The sequence below is a fragment of the Musa acuminata genome, chromosome BXJ3-7 (genome assembly GCF_036884655.1).
Source record: "Musa acuminata AAA Group cultivar baxijiao chromosome BXJ3-7, Cavendish_Baxijiao_AAA, whole genome shotgun sequence".
Lineage (NCBI taxonomy): Eukaryota > Viridiplantae > Streptophyta > Magnoliopsida > Zingiberales > Musaceae > Musa > Musa acuminata.
Window position 1 is genome coordinate 6,909,147 of NC_088355.1, and position 21,120 is coordinate 6,930,266.

Consider the following 21,120-nt stretch of genomic DNA (forward strand, 5'->3'; position numbering starts at 1 on the left):
AAATTTAGGATTATATATTTTAGAGTATATCATAATATTTGTTTTCATTTATAATAATCATAGAACATAGCCTTAAATATATTGTAAATGAAAATAAAAAATTACTGTTTATTCTCATTAATCCTTAGAAATAAATTTATAATAATTTTAATTGATAAACCAAATAATTGTAATAAAGTTTCAATATACTATAATCGAACTTTACAAGGGCCAAAAATGCTACAAAATCAAATCACGTTAATCCTATTTAATTTTGTGTATGAACGTTTATCCACAACGGTTACGGGGATATATGCTGGTACATTCGAAATAAAGAAGGGCCCAAACGCTCCTTCATTCTCTGCGAGCAAAGATTTGCGACAACCTCAAATTGATTCTCGAAGGGTGGTCAGAGCAGCAGTTGCTTCTTTCTCCGACCTTCTATCGTTGCAATTGCCAAGAAATTTGCATCTTAAAGGTGATGGCATCATTGTTTATTCTCTTTCCATCGTAGCTCTCGGACAAATCCGGAGAAGCGAAGCCGTTCCCGATGGCCGCCTCCGCCCTCTCCCCTCCGGAGGTCCCCATGGAACTCCACGCCCACAACCGCGACAAGCTCGTCCGAGCCCTCCGCGATCACCTCGCCGCCTCCTCTCGCCCCACTCGTGGATTCGTCCTGCTCCAGGTAGGCGATTCGTGTCCTCCGACCGTTCGACCGTGATATGCTGATTTTGAATCCGTAGATTGCTGTTCTGTGATCTTTATTTTTGGTTCAGGGAGGAGAGGAGCAGACCAGATACTGCACGGACCATGCGGAGCTCTTTAGGTTTTGCCTTCTTTCGCTCCGTCTGGTATTTGTGGATCGATGGTGGTTTTCTTTAACGGTTTCTGGTTGATTGATCTATTCGTGTCGATGGCTGCGGTTCCTGTAGTTTGTGATGACGTTTCTAACATTCTTTTCCCCCGGTCTATGTATTAAAGATTGTATCTTGGTTGGGGTTGTTTATGCATTTATTGGTTGTACAATATCGGTTGTCAATAAAATTTCAATTTAGATGACTACAAGTGGTAAGTTGAGTTAGGCTAGAACATTTAGCGGGCCACAATTATGTGTTGTGACATGTAGCGTTTCCGGTCAAATAAATCCCCATCCCTTTTTTGCTGTCTCCTCCTTAGAAGACTATGCTCGTTTGTTGCTGCAATACCAGTGATCACTTGATCTAAGATGTCAGGTTGTGTACTTATCCTGAAGTTATAACAATGGATCAACTGTATTTGTAAATGATGCATCAGGAAAACTTCTATTTTTCAAAAACAGACAAACTTCTGCAGAAAAGGATAGCAACTACTGACTGAAACTACTTTGACTAGTTATACTTTTGCCCTAACTTCTTGGTTACCTCAAATGCTGTTCTAAAACATGAGAAGTTGTAGGCTTTTTATCTTATTCCATCGTAGCAAAAGATATTGGGGATTTATTATTTTATTGATAGTTTAAACATATATCTTTTGCTTCTTATCAACACATTTGGACAATCATTCCTTGCTATGTCTATACACTTGATCTTTTTGAGAGTTTTGATAACATGCATATTACTAAAAAAAAAAAAACTATTGCACCCATGAAAATTAAAAATTTAAGAACTATGAAATATTTAGGTGGTATTGTCAGAAGTGCTGTCGTTTAAACATTTAGCACCAGTTTTTTCTTGGTTGAATTTGTTCTTTGTGACATCTTCATCGTAGATATTTTATTTTGATTTTTTCATTCATTGTGCTTAAAGAAAAAATTGTGAACTAATTATTGGTTTTTAACATCTGATGTAGGCAAGAGAGTTATTTTGCTTACTTGTTTGGAGTAAGAGAGCCAGGTTTTTTTGGTGCCATTGTAAGTTTTACTCATTGTACTTCTTTGTCACTATGTTTTACAACCTGCTACGTCCCTTGCATTTCTACTTGTTATGGTTGCTTAATTATTTAAAGCAAAAAATAATTTTTATCTTATACAGATAATGGAGATTTATTGCTTCAATGCTTCTTTATGTAGCTTAATCTCTATTTAAAGTGAAATTGATAGTTTACTTTAATTAGCATGCTGGATTTTGGACCAAGTCCATATGCTTCTGCAATGTGAGATGATTTTCAGAATGAAAATATAGTTAGTTTCTTTTAACCATTTTTTAAGGCTGTCATTTTTGGCTGATAACAACCACAAATAGACATAAATATTTAGTTTGTTAAAGCATGGGGTGATTCTGGTGCCCCATTTGTGTGTCATATGCAGTACAACTTGTGAATTGTGCCATTTTCATAGCTGCATGGTTAATGTTTATTATGTGCAGTAAATTATTTTCAAATGTGCCTTGTGCCTTCAGATTGCATGTTGCTGTAACGCTGATTGCTTCTTCCCGTGTCATGTTTTATTAAAATCATCTTGATTCTGATATAAGTACTGTTGTCTCTGAAGGATGTTGCATCTGGAAAGTCGTTTTTGTTTGTGCCAAGATTGCCTGCTGATTATGCTGTTTGGCTGGGTGAGATAAAACCACTATCGTTCTTCAAGGTGGTTATGTTTTAAATAGCTGATTAATGATAACATTGTGATAGGAATGAAAGCTAAAGTTCTCTCTTTTTATCTACAGGAAAGATACATGGTTGACTTGGTCTTTTATGTGGATGAGTTGGTACTGGTGCTGCATGATCACTCCAATGAGCCAGGAAAGCCCTTGCTTTTTCTCTTGTATGGACTAAATACAGACAGCAATAACTTCTCCAAGCCTGCTGCAATTGAGGTGCATGAAATTTTGTAGTTGTATATGCCATCTCTCTTTCTTTTTCAAGGACTAAGTAGCCAATTTTTGTTACATGTTTACCTTACAGCCACATGATATATTTGCTCAAGTTTATTGATCTTTTGAACTTTTAGATGCTTGTAAGGAAAGAAGTTTGATATTCTGAAATAATGTTCCATCGACTTTTCCTGGCATATGTCTCTTGACCTATCTCTTAATCTATGGAATGACAATGACACTGGGGCAGGGTCAAAATTGTTCCTGCCTTGCCACTCAAAAAACCCGTTCTGTTCCTGCCCCATCCCCTAACCTGGGTTGAGAAATCATACAATATCATCCTCAACCCCTAGAAAACCTGATAATGCCTTTTTTTTTTCTGTCCTGCCCTTATGCGAATAATTTGTTATAATATATCTAATATTATTGAAATATACTTTATTTTTTGTAATATAATGGAGGAAATTGTTTATATGAAATTGTTGAGATAGTTTTGTTTTATTTTATTTTTTGTTGGAGAGGAGGAAGAGGAAGGGGGGGGGGGGTGTGAGGCTGCCTCCTTTGATAATGAGACAAGACTATTTGTTGCTTTGGGATTGCTGCTATTAGATTATCATTTTCTTTAGAGTTATATCAAAATAGTCTTGAAGAGAATTTAACTAATTTTTTAAAATGATCATTTGCATTTTGTGTTCTTAAAATTCTGTAATATGAAAAACAACTATAATGATTACTTTTATAGAAATAGTTGACTAATTGCTCACTTTGCTGTAGTTGTTGTTTTGTCATCCTCTTTCGCTTCCTGAATGAAATTTCTGCTGTTTTTTGTTATCTCAAGAATTCTAATAACATGTAAACTAGCTCCTTTTTAGAAGTATTTTCTGGATTTCTTTATTATTTTTTCTGTCTTTTGTAGGACATGAACAAATTTGACACTGATCTGAGCACACTGCATCCTATTTTGACTGAATGTCGAGTTATTAAATCTAAGATGGAACTTGACCTTATTCAGTATGCTAATGATGTAAGCTCAGAAGCACATATTGAGGTAATGCATTTTCTACTCTTAGTTGTTTTCATTATCTAGTTTTCCCATCCTTTTATGCCTCATATTAAGTATGTATACTGCCTTTTGTGGTTGTTGTTTCAGACATGCATCTATACATACATTTAGGTGTCCTGTGTGATTCTGCAATATGAAATTAGCTTTTTATATCTAAAAAAGGGGGCTTTACATTTTTTGCTGTTGTTCTTTTGTCTGCCTTTGTTTTATATTGGTGAATATTGTCAGTTTGCACTATTCCTCTGATAAACCAGATCTAGTATATAGGTATAGGGAGGTCAACAAGTCTTTCTTCCTTGTTAGCTATCACCCTGTGAATTTGCTGTCAATGTGGGAGGAAAAACAAATGTCTAGAAAAATAAACTAATGCCAGCTGCCTTTAATTCGACTTTCAGGTAGTAGGCTTTACATTTTAGGTATTGCAGAATCAAAATGTATAGTTAAAGACAACTTCCATTATATCGATCAAATATATCACCAGCCGATAGATATGACTTGTAGAAGATCTATAAAAAAAAATGTCTCTTATGTTCCAGGTAGGAGAAGAAATTAGATTATGCCTCTGCTTGTGAATGGAAATGTTATCCTTTATATGTTTGCAATATGACAATATTCAGCTGTATGAATAATGGGCTGTCTGGTGGCTTATATTTTTGTATCTTTGACAATATTAGACTTTTCACAGAAAAAGAAAAAAAAAGGACTAACTAGGCACATCAAAACTAGTGATTGATGAGGTCAACAAGATTGTCCAGATTCCTTCACTTAGTTTCAGAGCTTAAGAATAGAATAAGCTTTTGTTAGATTTTGGTGATGTTATTCTTGAAACTTGGCAGCAAAAATAGCACATGATGAATTCTCTTATCCTCTATTTTGAATTTGTGACAACTAAGTTCCCTTTTCTTGTCCTTTTCAGCTTTTTACAATGTTACATTTCTGATCTTTGCATGTGCTTTTATGATGTATTTTGTCAGGTCATGAGACGAATCAGATCTGGAATGAAAGAATATCAGTTGGAAAGCATCTTCCTGCATCATATTTATATGTATGGTGGCTGCAGGCATTGCTCTTATACATGTATATGTGCTACTGGTGAAAACAGGTGTGTGTTATCTATGTCGTGCAGTCAACTCTTCAAATGATAGTGCAACTGAATACATTCTTTTTCAAATCTGTTGATCTTTTTTTTTTTAAATCATGGCGACCCGTACTGACTTGTTTTGTAAAGACTCAAGAATTGGCTTTCTTTCCACAACAATGGGTTGATCTGGGTTTAAGTTGGACTGTTACTGTTGGAGTGCTTTTGGAAATTTTGTCGAGCTTTTTGTATGCTAGGATATATGGAGGAACTCAATATATTTTACAAATAATCAGCACATACAAATGGGAATTTTTAAACAGGCTGAATGATGGCTTACCAAAGGCATTCCCTAATGGATGGATAAAAGCATAGTATTTAAAATTTCACTATCTACTATTTGATCTATATATTTTTCTTCTAGGCATTAAGAAAAATGCAATTTCATAATTGTAGCTCCTAGTTTATAATGTATTTCTTTATGGGTCTTGTTTTCAGTGCTGTTCTCCACTATGGTCATGCAGCTGCACCAAACGATAGGGTACGCATGTTCTTTCCTCAAGCTTATGATTTTTTCGTAAAGCCATATTGCTATCCTTGTTTATATTTCACATGTAGTTTGTGTCTTGTTCTTTATCCTTACCTATATATGGTTGGAAGCAGTATTTTTCATGAAGTATTGAGTCACCAATCGTTCAACTGAATATCAAACTTGGGGCTCCAAATTTTTTATCGGCAGCATTGAACATGTACTATAATACTAATAAAAGCCTGGAAATTAAAGATTGCACATTTTTTACAACCTTTGCATTCATATCAAATCAACATGAAATGAATGCTGCAACAAGCATTGGTGCAAGAATATATTTTTTAAGCCATTTCCAACTGGAAACTGAACTATTGATATTGATCAAATGATTCTATATTCATGAATACTAAAATTTTTTGCAGATTTTGATGCTTGTAAATCATTAGTAAAATCGATACAGATTTATAACCTATGCTGTGTAGCCTTATAAACGTAACATCTGGTTAGTATATGTGTTATTGATTTTATATTTTTAAGCTTTCTAGATCATGTTCATGTTCAATGGTTCTAAAAATCATTGTTTTGTCCCACGTGTTTGTTCCTAGTAGTACACACATTTTCAGGCAAGGTGCATGAGCAAAGCATTTTTTAGTGCATCTTGCCTACATGTGCTTTGTTATCACGGTGATTCATGGTGGAAAATAAATTTCTTGTGTTCTATGTTCACTTTATTGGCATGTTTTCATTCCTATTGTTATTTCCAACAAGATGCTGTTCTTGCAAAAATTAGTTGTATGGCACATCTCATTTAGGCTTCAATGTTGTCTCTCTGCTACGTTACTGTTTCTGTGATGGAAAGTTGGAAATTTTATCTCAATATTTTTGTCAAAATATAGTCATACATGGATGCTATTTTTTGTGACCATTGTTAAAATCAAAATGAGATTCAGTGACATGCTTCTATCATGTTTCTCTAGATTCTAGAAGAGGGAGACATGGCCTTGTTCGACATGGGAGCTGAGTATCACTTTTATGGTTCTGATATAACCTGTTCATTCCCTGTGAGATTCTTGCTCTTGTAACTGTTTCTAGTTGTCAAAAGAACTCTGTTTCTGCTGCTGCTGTTAAGCTGTGAGCTAATTCAATTTCTAAGTTCTAACATGTCTCTTACTGGTCAATATGTTGTGCTACATTTTTTGAGGCAATATATGTCATGCTGTATTTGTAGAGATATTTCCACAATAACTAACTTTCAATCTTCTAGGCTTTTTTTTGGGATTTTGTCATGGTTTATGCACGACCTTCATGGCTTCTGCACATTGTTATTTTTAGCCACTATAATGGAATACTTACAGTTTATTGATAAGTATCTGAACAACTAATTTGTGGATAAATTAGGGACATTGAGCCTGTTAAAGATACAAAACAGATTCATCATATGCATGGGAAAGGCTGCATATATCTGAATCCCAAAGATCCTGCAAAAGCAAGCCTTGTCAAGGCTGTGCGTTCAGCAGGCTTTGTTAAATTTTACTATGAACGTAAAAGCTCATTTTAGTAAAATATTCTATTAAAAATATTATGTGATGTACCTTAAAGACAAGACTTCAAAAATAAGCATCCACCAAGACTATCATACAAAAATTGTTGTACTCAAGAACCTCAAATCTTTACCTTTCCCTTCCAATGGTCAGGAAGGTATGTGTTCAGAGCAAAAAAGAAAAGAAAGGGGGTGGATGTATTGGTCTAGTATGAGGTTTCAATCTTAGTGCTGTACAACTGTTTAGCATTCGTGAAAACAAGATAATTGCTAAGGAGGGTGGTGTAGCTAGTAGCATGCATTTTTGAGGCATCAGTAAATTGTTTGTGACCATGGCTAACCCAGTCTGTGTTGTGAAAATATATTGTCTTGTAAAATTATGAATATATGATGAAACCATGGTTTTAATTATTGATACCAGATCCTATATTGGTTCGTAGTGAGACCTGTATGGACCTGGTACATGCCGACACATAGTACACCAGTATGCCAATCAACATGGAGAAGGGGAGCATGGGAGGTGGGGATGAGGAGGAGGAACTGGAGGAGCTGGAGAAGGAGAAGAGGAGGAAGAGGAAGAAAAGAAGTAAAAATGTAAGGAGCAGAGTAGGAGGTGGTGAAGAAGGGGAGACATAATGGTTGGGTGAGCGACAATGGTGGTGGGTGTGTAGCAGTGTCAAGCGGTGGCTGATGTAATGTGAATTAGGAGAGAGTGACCTAGCAAGAGAGAGAGAGAGAGAGAGAGAGGCAACATTAAAGAAAGTGACAGTTGTCAATGGTGGAGATGTTAACAGGAAAAAAATTCTGGAGAGACCAATTAAGTGAGAGAGAGAACCGGGGGTGGGCTTACTGCCCGAGTTTCCAGTTTACTGAGCGGTTACATGCTTATCTGATCAGGTAAAAATCCTTGGTCTGCTTGTCGATTCAAGCTGGAACTGATAAATGTTACCTGGTACATAATGGTTCAGGCAAAATTTGATACCATGTATGAGACAACATAAGTTTTTAATGGGCGACATGAAAAATCTACTTAATCACTAGCTCCAAGTATAGTTATATCTAGTTCATAGATTTCAACTGATGTGCCATCTTGTCAACTGTGTATATGTGTTTATTCAGAAGCAGCTTGTCATCATTGTTCAGCCTGATTCAGATGAATCCCAATGAAAGAAATTACAGTTCTTTTAATTCTTCTACTTAACTATGACTTTATACTAGAGAAGAAGACTTTTGACTTCTGAACAAAAGAAATCTCAATACCTAGAGGAAGCAAATGGTCAAGTTCTTCTATACCTTTATAACATTAGACATTAAGATTTATAGGAGTCCAAATGCAGCAAAGATTGCTTGTTTGATTATTATGTTTCAACAATGTTGGTACCTTATTTCAGTAAATGTTAGGAAAGATATCATTAATTGTTATGGGTGAAAATTGAGTGGGTGCAACTTTAAAACATGTCATTATGAGTATGGCACTCAGCCACTCACACAGAGAAAACACATTTGGGGGGAACATGTAGTCTCTTGGAGCCCTGTGCAGCTCATCAATGCAGCATAGACTCATTCTTCTTGGAGCAGGCCATTTACTTGGCATTTTTTCACAATAGTGAAAGTTTGGTTATCTGAAATCTTTATGTCAAATACCTTCTATTCTAAATTTATTAATATTTGTTCAGGTCAATGGCAAATTCACAAAGGATCAGATTGTGATTTACAATGTAAGTAGGTTCTTGTTGGTATTCTATAGCGCTTAGGTTTTGTAACTTAGTCTTCTGTATCAGTTAGTGTCCATAAACTAATTTTAATGGTTTTCAATTTTATCTTGTCACCACTAAAATGTTTCTGGGCATATTTTACTCTGCTTTTCTGTTCATGCAGGCTGTCCTTGCTGCGCACAATGCTGTTCTACAGTCAATGCGACCTGGAGTTTGTTGGATAGACATGCACAAGTATATATTTGTTTTCAATTTATTAATCTTTTTAGTTTTTGTTCCTTTGAATGAACAACAATTTACATTCCCTTCAACGCCGTATACTGGAAAAGTTGAAGCAATGGTAATCTGGTGACCAGTGAATCAGTGATGGTTCGTCTTTTGTGATTATAGATATAGAAGATGATGGTGGTGGTAGTGATCTCTGTTTATTTTATGAAGAATTTGACATCATTCCTACTAATACTATATTATAAATTGTTGCAGACTGGCTGAGAAAACCATTCTCGAGTCACTAAAGAACGAAGGAATAGTTATTGGGTATGTGGAACTGCTTAATGAACTTATGATTATTATGTTGTTTCAACTTATTATTTTTTTATCTTTTTCAGTGATATTGACAAGATGATGGAAAGAAGACTTGGCGCTGTTTTTATGCCTCATGGACTTGGACACTTCCTTGGGATTGACACTCATGATCCAGGGGGCTATGCACAGGTTTGCTTTTGACTTTCATAGGTCACTTATTTGAAATCAAATGCCAAACATTTCTTTATTTTATTTTGGTGAGAAACATATTAAACCTCAATATAGGGATTGGAGAGACCGAAAGAACCTGGGTTGAAGGCCTTACGAACAATAAGAGAACTGAAAGAAAGCATGGTTTGTAATTATCTTCCTACCGAAATCTACATTTACTATGAAATTATGTAATGTTATGGCCACTTGGCCTTTAATGATAGCAAATAAAACATGACTTATTAATTTATACAGTTGGTTGTCATGCGGAATGATGTAAGTTGTTCACTAGGAATGTGAAAGGAATTCTTAAGCATCTTATGTTATAAATTATGTCATGAAAAAGCATCACAATTTATATCATTTCGTTGATTGAATTCACTAACATTAGTCTTTTGAAATGTAGATGCTTCCACGCTATGAAGCTTTAAGTGGGTGTTGTTTGAACTTTTATCTTATGATTAACCATCAGTTTTAAATTAAATTATCTAATGTTTACTTTTTTATCTTCAATTACAAGAGTGGCATGTTGGTTAAAAATATATAGTGATATTTGCTATGGTTTTGTTGTTTATTTAATGAAAGTAGGTAATCTGTTACCTACGTTACAACTATGGAAGAAAATGTTGAGGTCAAAGATTTAGGTTATTTGAGAGTAAGAAGATGTTTTAGCAAAATTTGAAGCTGAAGCTTCAACTTCAACTGTTTTAATTGTAGTCTAACTGTTTTAATTATCATCTAACTAGCCAAAAAATGAGTTATAGCCAAAAATCAAGTCTAACTAGCCAAATAAATTGTTCTAATTCCTATAGTTTCTATAGAAACTATTTTTGTGATATAATTATGTTTTAGAAATTTGATTCATATATGCACTATTTTATAATTTCATATATATCATTTGCTTTCTATATTTCTTTACTTATAATTTATAATTTACTTATAGTTTCTATATTTTATAATTTCATATATATCATTTGCTTTCTATATTTCTTTACTTACACTATTTCTCGAGTACGTTGTTTTAGAAAATATATTACCTAATATTATGTAGAAAATAGTCAAATACCACTAAGTTGCTTATTATCTATTTTTTGTGTATGCATACTAGTTTTATCTACTACATGAGAAAAAACAATTGGAGAGGATCCTAATCCTGTTTTCATTAAAGATATAATATATATTAGATGGTTGACCCCACTGATCATATATTTAGTCCACTATGGTAGTTTCAAAACTAGAATTGTAATTTTCTTTTTGGAAATGCTATTGGAGAGAATCCTTCTGGAGGAACGACCATTCCAATTTTCAATCAAGTAAAGATTGTCGGAGGAGGAATCCGAAAGTGGATGTAGGTCACATTGACCGAACTACTCTAAATCCTGGTTTGCGTTTCATTTGAATAATTTATATTACTGCAAATCTCCTTAATTCTCTCTTGTACTTTTACGAAAGCTTTCAAGTTCATAATTTCTCCAAAACGGATTGAATTGAAACCATTTTTGTCTGAATCAGTTTTAATCGAAACACTAGTCTTTTGAAATCGTGAAAGTTTTTCGCTGCACTAATTCACCCCCCCTCTTAGTGCCGCTCTTGATCCTAACAATACCACTATTGGAAAATCATGTGGGTAGCATCATATGTGCAATAGAAGAATAGAAAACAAAATCATAGATTTTCTACAAAAATGGTTTCATCGTCGTGCAAAGATTGATGCACAAAGATTGTCCTCGAAAACAAGCAATTTTTTTCTTTCTCTTTGGATTTTGGCCATCTTTACCCCTATGAGAAAATTTCTGGTGATTTCCATTTTGGCAAGAAAAGCTTTTAATGATTCTGTCTAGTGACAATCTGACAAGTGCCTTTCACCTCCTTTTTGTTTCTTCAGCTCTTTTTAGTGAAAATCTTTTTTTTTTGTCTCTTTGCCGGTCTCCCAATAGATTGGGGATTCACCTGTTTCTCTAGATCACAAGTGATATTTTCGATGGCCTGATGTTTTCTATTCTGGATGAATCTTTGTCTCAGGACCAGAAATATGTTCTTTTACTTGGCTTTGGTGTGTCAGGATGATTGATTTTGATCAAGATTCTTAGTGAACAATATTTAAAAGTTTAGCAGTTGGGAGCAATGTATCTTAAAAGTTGGTGTAGAAGAAATAAAAATGTTGGATTCAATTGAACTTTCAGAAACCTTAGACAAATGAAGAATACACAGAAAAATTTAAGATAAACATATCTAAGGAATATGATGCACTAAGGTGAGTTTGTGAACTCAAGTTAGAAGTGCTGCTCAAGGAAAGGAAAGATTAAAGAAGATCTGTTAAGAAACTAGTTGTCCTCGATAGATCTATATAACATCCCTTGGCTGTTGCCCTCATCTTCTTGCATCCATTCTACTTTGAACTACTTTGCTACTTAGCTTTTTTTTTCTCCCACCAAAAAGGATCTGGAACACTCTGCATATAGGTCACAACTTTCAATGCTTTAAATTAAACAGTGTATACCAAAAATGTAAATGATCTCTTCTTGATATGGTTCCCCAGTTATTCTAGTAAGAATCTCACTTCTTGTTTAGCTTTCTTCATTTAATTGATCTTGCTGTATGATTTATATAAGTCGCAGAAATTCTGTCTGTTAATTGTTTATTTCTACTGGTATAATTTGATATATTAGTCAACTGATATGTAGCCAATGCTTTCTTGTAAATAATTTTATGTAATCAATAAATTTATTTGTTCTTGTCCATTCTATTCACAATTGCATAAGATACACACTAGTATATATTCTTAAAATGCATGATCTATACTTTAGGTGATAACAGTGGAACCAGGATGCTACTTCATTGATGCCATGCTAGTTCCTGCAATGGAAGATGCAGTTACATCAAAGTTCTTAAATAAAAAAGAAATAGAGAAGTACAAAAAATTTGGTGGAGTTCGAATCGAAAGTGATGTGGTAAGCCATTTACTGAACCTTCAGTTCATTTGGAGTTGATGGGCTAATAATATCAATGTTTCTATTCAGGATATGTTGTTTTTATAGAGTTTGAAAATAAGTTATTCATAATATTTCTGAAAAGGTTATGAAAATGTCTGCAAGCATATGCTTTAGATTTTAGAATCCTAGCAGTGATAATTTATATGAAGAACAAAAGTAAACATATATTGGGTGCATGGATTTCACTTATCCCTATTTTGTTTTGAAATTTTGTTTTCTTTTGTGTTTGGAGCCAAGGGGTTGAGGAGAGGAAATAATTAAAGGGGCACATTACCTTGTAGGTGTCAACATGTTTTGCACAGTCATATTTGTTACTGCAAGCTACCTTCTGTCTAGAATGTTTGAGACCTTAGGTACAACAGAGCCTGATACATGTTTTAACAGCCTTTTCAAAATAATTTGTACTGTTTTAATTATTATTTCAGAGAGGAATTCATTTAAGAAGTAATGGTTCTAAAGGTAGAGTTTCTAGATGCTTTGCCAAGTTCCCGTACCGCCACATTTATTTGGGCCAGGATTGGTTTTCGTGAACCTGTTTGTCACACTCTATAAAGCTCATGCTTATGCTTTTTAACCTTATTTTGAAAAGGGAATGCAGAAGCATGAGATACTGGATAAATTTGTCTAAAAAACTACACAAAGTAGGAATGCAAAAGCACGAGATACTACATAAATTTGCCTAAGAAATGAGAGGCTTATAGTTAGCGTGAAGCTTCAAATAAGTGATGGAGGAAGTTCTTGACTTCCCCAAGGGCCAGTCAATGAGAAGGGTCCTTCAGGAGTTTATTGATCTTATTCTTTCAGGATCACGAGGCCCATTTATTTGCTTAACTCTAGAAAAAGCCATTTCATCATGTCAACTTAAAACTTCAGCTGGTTATTTGGGATTATACGGTCAGGCATGGCTATACCAGTGGTGTTATCTATGTGAATCTTTGTCAAGCATCAAGCTGCTGTCTGCTGGGGCAAGAATGCATCATCAGCTTTTATCATGGTCTTTTATGGTGACAGCCAAGTATAGGAATCAATGGCATAAAAAAACTGCGGCCAGGAGGTGTCTGCGTCTTGAAAATTTTGGCAATTATCGCCCTATCCATTGTAGAAATATTGGGGATTGATGAAACCTTCCTTGATGAGATGTATCCATTTTATGATTTTGATCATTGGTGTGATGCATTTCGCTAACATCATTACCTTCTCAATGAAGTGTTGGGCTTTAGAAATCGATGGTGAGGGTATTTATCGCTTCCGACCCATCTCCTACTATCGACAGCTGACTGCAACTGCTGATATCTGTTTTTAAGTTGATTCCTGCAACAATATCTCCTGTTTATGCAAGCTCACATTCTGCTTCTATTTTGACAGGTGGTCACAGCTGATGGCTGCAAGAATCTTACAAACTGCCCTCGAGAAACATGGGAAATCGAAGCTGTGATGGCAGGTGCACCATGGCCACTGGATCATGCTCGCTTCAAGAGTCAGAATGGCTCCTCCGGTGCCTAAAACTAAACCTCGCACTTGCTGCAGTTTGCTGCCGAATCTCTTTCTATCAAATTTGTCCGACTGTATCAGTTCAAGATGCAATGTACTGAAATAAAGCAACCTGTATTCAAGGCTTATGTTTATCTCATCGAGCCTCCAAATTGATAGTTTACACACATTGGAAAATCCTGGTCATGTGAAGCAGCCATCTCGTCTTAATATGATCAACATGGGGACCTATCAAAGTGGGCCTACAGAGAATGTGATCCTTTCTGTGGATTGATCTCAGGTATTACGGTGTTTAATTTTTTCTATAGTATTTTATATTCTTCTAAGCTTGGTGATTTTTGTATTTGTTCTTTTCTTAAAAATTAAAAAAATATTATATTAAATGACATATAAGAAGTTCACACATCACTTATAACAGTATACTAACTTAATTGGATGTCTTAACAAAGATTTTATTCTTCTAAATTTATTTTAGCATATATCAATGTAACACACAAAAACTTGTAGATATTTTATTGTTTTGCTTTGTATGTTGGTGGTGTAATCCCTTGAGAAAAATCCGTGTGAGATAAGTAATAAAAAACAAGATAGTGGAAGTTAAAACAAAAAAAAAAAAATCAAATGTCAATAAAAGTAATAAAAAAGTTAAGTTTTTGTGTCTTTAAAATTATGAATAATCAGTGTTTTGTTGGACACTTCCTATCCCAAACTTAAAAAAGTGTACGTCTCTGCCGACCATTTCTTTTTATTTTCTTCTTGATGGACCAAAGCGTCGACCGTTGGATTTTGATTTTTTGATCAGAACCTGATCATGAACCGTCGCCTCGTCCTATCCCCCTTTCTTGCGTTTTTAGTACTGCCCACGCCGGCGTCGAGAAGCTTCGAGACCAAGCAAAAGGGTTCGTTCCGATCAATCGGCCATGGCGAGCGTCTCACTCGAAGCCCTCCTCCTCTGGGTCGCCATCCTCGCCGGGATATCCCTCACCCGCCTCCCCTACGAGGAACTCCCCGGATCCGGCGGCGGCCTCGTCCCCTCCGTCCTCTTCCGGGACCAGCCGGCGGCCTTCTACGCCTTCGTCCTCGCCCTCGTCCTCTCCGCCTCCGCGGCCGCCAGCGCCATCATGCACCGCCGTGGCTTCCCCGGATACGCCAGGCTTTGCCGCCGCGTCGCGTCTGCGTCCATGGTGGCCGCGTCGGGCGCCCTCCTGTACGTCTCGTCGCGCTCTGCGTGGATTCTGTGGCAATCGGACACGGCGGCGCGCGTCGCCACTAATTGACCAATACGGTGATCCTCACAAGCCCAGGCCTGCTTTGCTTCTTACAGCTGTGTCATGTTGTTGTTGTTGTTGTTGTTGTTGTTGTGTCTCTGTGTGTATACATACAATACAGTCAATACAGTGTGTTGTTTCAAGATTTGTTTACCTTAACAACTTGCTTGCTAGCTAGCTACACCTTTGCCCGTAGATTTCTGGATCATATGTAACAAAGTCATTGCTTTTCCTTTCTTACTTGCCTAACAGTGTATGCCATATGTACTCTTTTAAGTTTATGCAATACATGGTTACGGTTTTCATGTCAACCAAGACCTTGGATTGGCTTTCGGTTCTTATGATGTTTGGTTATACAAGCTGATTCATGTGAATTTTATGAGTTCTGTTCCCACGTAAGAAGATTCTGTTTTAGATACATATTGAACTCATCTCGAAAACCATCTACAGTATTGTTCTCTTTATTTTGGCAAGGGCTAGTAACTTGTTAACATTTGTTTTGTGATATTATTAATGCACCATTGCAGTAATTTACTTTATCAAGATCAACCAATATTACAGTTCATTTTGGACAATCTGCCACCATTGAGTACCTTAAAATAGGGTTGTAGAAGAAGCAGGGTGAGGATCGTTTAATCTGTGTTTATTTAAGAATCCTATTAGCTTGAACTCAAGGACAAATTCGAAAACATACAAGTTCGACGGGATAGTAGAAAACTAAGTCATTCAAAGCTTGTGTCACCTAAGCTCATGCTTTGTTTTGATGATCGAGCCTTTAGGTTCACCAAATTAGAAATGTAGTGTTTTAGTTAGCCTTAATTGACCGAAATAATTTGGACTGAGCTTAATATTCTAGCAATCTGGAAAAGCTCCCAAGATCTGAGTTTATCATGTGACTATGATTGAGAGCATCAGAATGTTTGTAGCTTTATAATACAATAAAGATTGGAACTTACCGGTGCATGGTTACTTGGTAGAATTGGTAACCCGTAAAACTATGCAGGAATAAAAGGTTGGCATTTTGGTACAAGTGTGATCCAAGAAGGGTTGATAAGGCATGGGTAGAGATTGATTCTTCATTTTATTGTCTTTCAGGGACAGGGTTTCTATTTTGTTGCAGTGTAGAAGTCAACAAATTTGCAGCACACATTGAATTATTTTTTTTATGCTGACTGATTTTATTTGTTTAAAATCTGAAGTATCAATAACAACAATCTACCTGACAACCCTGAATATTCTGAACAGGCAAGAAATGTGGTTCTGAATCATCTCGATAACTACAGTCAATTTTTTCCTTGGATTAGCCAATGGTTCAGTCAAAAGGTTGTTCTCCTAACCATTTTTTTGGAATATGCATGCCTTGATAAGAATACCTCTTTGCAAAAGTTATGAATATTGCTACAATCTTTCAATGCTGGTTTTGATGTAATGTCATGAGTTGTCTTAAGAATCTTTCAATGCTGGTTTGGAACATGAAACTGTTCTTTCTGTCACTGTCTTACTAGTTGAGATACTTTCCCCTTCATCTGCTTCTTGATAGATGTAATTACTTGCTGGATTATCTTTTTGAAATCTTTTAGAAGTTTACCTGGTTGACATGAAATTTTGCAGTAAATTTGTCTTCATCATCTTCCCTCATCTTCTTTTGCGTCTTTGTTGACGACACAATTATTGTTCATCAAATCTTCTATATCATTTCATTTTGGTGGTCTTGGAACACCCCAGCGATTTGCAGCAGTGCAGCACCTTGAAGCCAAGATTAATAACAAAAGTTGTTTGGTAACTAATGAAAAAGCTTACTCGGATCTCTGGGTCTTCCTTTTCAGTTTTTTGGCGGAACAAAGTTCCCCAGAAGATCAAAAGTTCATTCCTGGGTAGAAAATGCCATTTCAAAGAGCATTACAGAAAAGGTAAGAGATATTAGATCTAATATCAGATTGAGTCCTGAAATTAGTCTAGAGGAGTTTCTATCAGAAATTTATTAAATAGCACTTAAAAAATATTATGAGTTAATGTTGACTTTGCTTAATTTATTTATCTCTGTGACTCTTTGAATGTAGATATAGCAGTATTAGTGTTTTATTTTCCTCTCCATCCTTTGGATGTGGATAATTATGGCAGTATCTTGTGAGAGCCTTTTGATCTTTAAATCAGAGTTCTGTCAAATCCTTCAAAAATGCATTGTTCCTAATCTGATGAAATCTCCAGCTGCATCATATTAGCTAACAAGAAAAATAGTGTCAATGAAAACCAGCTAATTGTTACAGTTTGTCAAAAACAATTTATTGCTGGATGTACATGATGAAGTTTCTTTTAACTAAAGATGAATACTTAAATTGGAATAGGACATGTGGAGGACATTGATCTGTGACTTGTAACATCAATCACTTCGGCTTATGTTCAATGTGCTTGCATTCACATAGTTGGTTGGGGTGTTGGTATAAAGAAAGAGAATGATCTGATCATTTGAAGAAACACAGGATTTCCATACAACATTAACTTGAAGAATGAGGTTCTATTCATGGTTGTTACACACGAGTGTCTAGATTAACAGTGTACAATTGGATCTATATTATCTAGCTAGAGAAGTGAACCAACATATAACTGAACTAGGGTTTCCATCATGTATTTTCTTGATAATAAGATTTGATCTGATCTCAATCTTGTCTTTTAAAAGATGAAATCTGCAGATTATGAGTTAAAACATCAAGTCATGCAAACTAACATGATATATTTTTTATTGAGTGTTATATGGAGGTTTAATCATGTACAAGCACGGTTTATAAGTAGGGGAGACATCATGTTTTAGGGCTTTCATATGTTTGATATGCATATATATGTTTGTGGTGTTAGTTTGCTTCACATGCGAATAAAGCTAAGTTGTACTTAAAACTAGAAAAGTCAAGTAGTAGTTCAAACTTAAAGGATGCTAATAATTCTGGTGGTGATCATAACATGCTTACCTACTGAAGGAATGCTCAACCTGTAAAGCCTATTTATTTATGCAGATTTTTAATGACCTAATCATGTTTATAGTGGTAGCACATTTTTTTTTCTCTGGACTTGTTGCTCAGTGTTAAATCCTACCAACCCTTCTGTCTTGTTTCTTCTTGGAGCATGGCATCCAAGAAGCTTCCTTCAAGGTGCACCATGGGAGACTTGTGTACTTGTGTTGCAACACCCTGTCACCATCATTGGCCCCATGTATCTCATCATGAAGCTGCAACTTTGATGTTTATGGTCTTGGTAAATTTTATATGTAGAGCTTTTACAAACATATATCCTTGCAAATTTTGGAAATAGCATATTTGCCTTCATAATTTTTAATACAACACATATATCCACTCAAGTATTAAGATTTTGACATATATCACTACTGTCAACATCTACCCAATACCCATGTTAACCACTTTGAATTATATATATATATATATATATATATATATATATATATATATATATATATATATATATATATATATATATATATATATATATATATATATATATATATATATATATATATATATATATATATATATATATATATATATATATATATACATACATATGCAATTTTACCTTCAATTTTTTTGTTTGATAATATTAATGAATGAATCAGATTTCCTTTATTAACTGATGCTATTAGATAAATTGATAGAGGTTAAACATTTAACATGATATTGGAGTTGCAAGTCTTAATTTTGAAAGTCTATATGACCCAAATTTTAGTTTGCATTGTTATTTTAAAAAAAATATTTGGTATTTGAATAAACTGGTAGAGGCCTAATGGTACGTATACTTCTGTAAAAAATTTAGGAACAGTTGATTTGAAAATGATGCATAATACTTGTAAATTTATATTAAAATAACCCTTTGGTACTCTTCCATATTGCTCTTTATGTTAACTGATACTGCAGAAAGTGAAAGTGAAATAGATAAAGAACCTCGAGTGAAGTGACAGGGTTGTGGTTGCATGAAGTTGCTGAACCAGTAAGAGACATCCTACCACCGATTGGGACTTCTCAATTGTTGCTTGCACAAATCATAGACAAAAATAGTGATTTAATTGCGTATTATCGTTGTCATCTTCTTTATTGACAATGAATTTAAAGAAACAATGATTCACTTTCTACCCATTTTCCTGCCACTTTATTCATAATATTTGATGGGAAAGTTAATCATGGTGACTCTCATTGTCCGATTCTTAGTGGGATGAAGAGTATAATTTCCAGAAGAATGCCTCTTCATTTTATCTGCCCAATATCATCTTCTGTTACCGGAAGATGAGGCTTCTGTTGAATCCCACCAAATCTAAAGTGAAATTTATTTCAAGAAATTGGTGTTATGATGGCAGATAAGTTAGTTTTGCTTCGTCATGCTTAAAGAATAGCTGGTGGGATGCTGTCTTTTGCAACAGTTTGTCTAAAAGAAGCTTGAGAGTCTAAAAGAAACTAAATCAGTGTTTTGCTTCATTTTTTGACATTTCTATTTTAGACCTAGATTAATTTGCATCTTTTAATTAGTGCATCTATCATGTGCTAACATTTAATGTAGGGAAGACATGATATTAATTAGTTCACTCTGCATCTATGTATGCTCTGAAAGTGGCCCCAGTGACAAAGACATAAAGATTGCTTGCATAGAATGCTGAATCATTTACCTATCTATTCTATGGTTTTTGTGCGGTAAACTGTTGAAACCAAACATCACATTTTAGTGAAGAAATCCAGGCATTATAGATGGTGAACATGAACTTGGGATTTAGGGCAAGAAAGGCCTTTTTGTTCATCTCCTGTGAACACGAACATGGAAGATGAAGATATGTTTCATAAGCTCTGTGTTCTTGGTTTAGTTCCTTCATTGCTTTTTGCAAACAGTGACTAATACTGTACATTAGCGGATGGACTGGGAACTGCTGCTATGCTTTTGAAGCTTTACAATTGTCACCGAGGATGATTGCTCTTCCTGTTTACAAAGGTCAGTGACTGCTTCTCTGTTTACAAAGATCATTGAGCTGCTTTGTTTCGAAGTTTTACATCAGAACTCACCTTTACTACCTGCTTTTTGCTGCTCACCTGAGTCGTGGTAGGTTTCCTCTGCAACTTTTTGTATGCATCAGTGGATTGGGTGAATCCCAGTTTAGAGCAGCAGCAAGCAGTGCAGGGACAAGCAGGTCTCCATACACATTCAAGTTTCTAAGAGATGCAACAGTGTCTACCATAAATGATTGGATGTGATGGATCTCCGATAAAGAGGAAGAATGGACAAAGATGCTGCAGCAGTTGTCTGTGGGTGAGGTGAGGGTGGTAGATGCAGCTTCTGAGCTCTCATGGGCTTTGCCACACATGCAATCTGCGTGAAACTTTTTTTGTCGGTCGCAATCCAATTATGGTGAGGTATATGCTTACTTGTAACTCGTGGAAAATGCCAGTCTTTTGTGGGAGGAAAAGGAACATTCTTTGCTGTATCCAGAAAGCTACTTGCTACCTTCCTCCAGTAGATTGTATTCAGCAAATCCCAACATTGTTCTCCTTCTTCTTCTTCTTCTTCTTCTTCTGTCATCAGGCTCAAGCATGCAAGTCCATGAAAGTAGTTCTGACGTGTGGGTGTGTGTGTGTTTCCTCTCATTTTACTTCCTACAGAATATTCACAGAAAATTAAAATTTTTCGAGAAATTTACCCTTTTAATTATAATAAATAGGATTTATTAATTTAATTATAATAGAAATTTATGAATAAAGTTTGGAATATATATATATGTATAATAATATTTATTAATTTATGAAAAATCTAAACAGGAACAGTGTCGCGCATTAATTGGATGCCACGTGTTCTCGGGTCATTGCCACGCCGCCAGGACACGGGGCATCAGGTAGCTACCCGCTCACCTGTCCGGGCCTAAACTTGCTTCGTGTCGGTGGGACTGCGCGGCGAGAA

At 35.4% G+C, this 21,120-nt stretch overlaps 1 protein-coding gene and 1 long non-coding RNA gene across 4 annotated transcripts; both read left to right on the forward strand.

The window, feature by feature from the left end:
• The first annotated feature begins 256 nt into the window (after window positions 1–256).
• LOC103991232 (uncharacterized) lies at window positions 257–15,491 on the forward strand. 3 transcript variants are annotated; one of them, XM_009410601.3, is made up of 18 exons: window positions 257–399; window positions 494–664; window positions 756–805; window positions 1,807–1,867; window positions 2,447–2,542; window positions 2,622–2,771; window positions 3,685–3,816; window positions 4,806–4,933; window positions 5,408–5,450; window positions 6,416–6,499; window positions 8,655–8,696; window positions 8,857–8,927; window positions 9,177–9,230; window positions 9,302–9,407; window positions 9,504–9,572; window positions 12,236–12,379; window positions 13,787–14,192; window positions 14,715–15,491. In XM_009410601.3, exons 2-17 carry the CDS (start codon window positions 530–532, stop codon window positions 13,922–13,924), a joined length of 1,503 nt encoding a protein of 500 aa, XP_009408876.2. In that variant the 5' UTR covers window positions 257–399; window positions 494–529; the 3' UTR covers window positions 13,925–14,192; window positions 14,715–15,491. The 3 variants fall into 3 exon arrangements, with proteins under 3 accessions (XP_009408876.2, XP_018684913.2, XP_009408875.2); XM_009410600.3 differs by having other exon boundaries at window positions 319–664; window positions 14,767–15,491; XM_018829368.2 differs by lacking the exon at window positions 9,504–9,572 and having other exon boundaries at window positions 317–664.
• A 3,268-nt stretch (window positions 15,492–18,759) lies between these two features.
• On the forward strand, window positions 18,760–20,724 carry LOC108953315 (uncharacterized). The gene is made up of 2 exons (XR_001978911.2): window positions 18,760–20,160; window positions 20,273–20,724. It is a non-coding gene; the product is annotated as an uncharacterized LOC108953315 (long non-coding RNA).
• The last annotated feature ends 396 nt before the right edge of the window (window positions 20,725–21,120 follow it).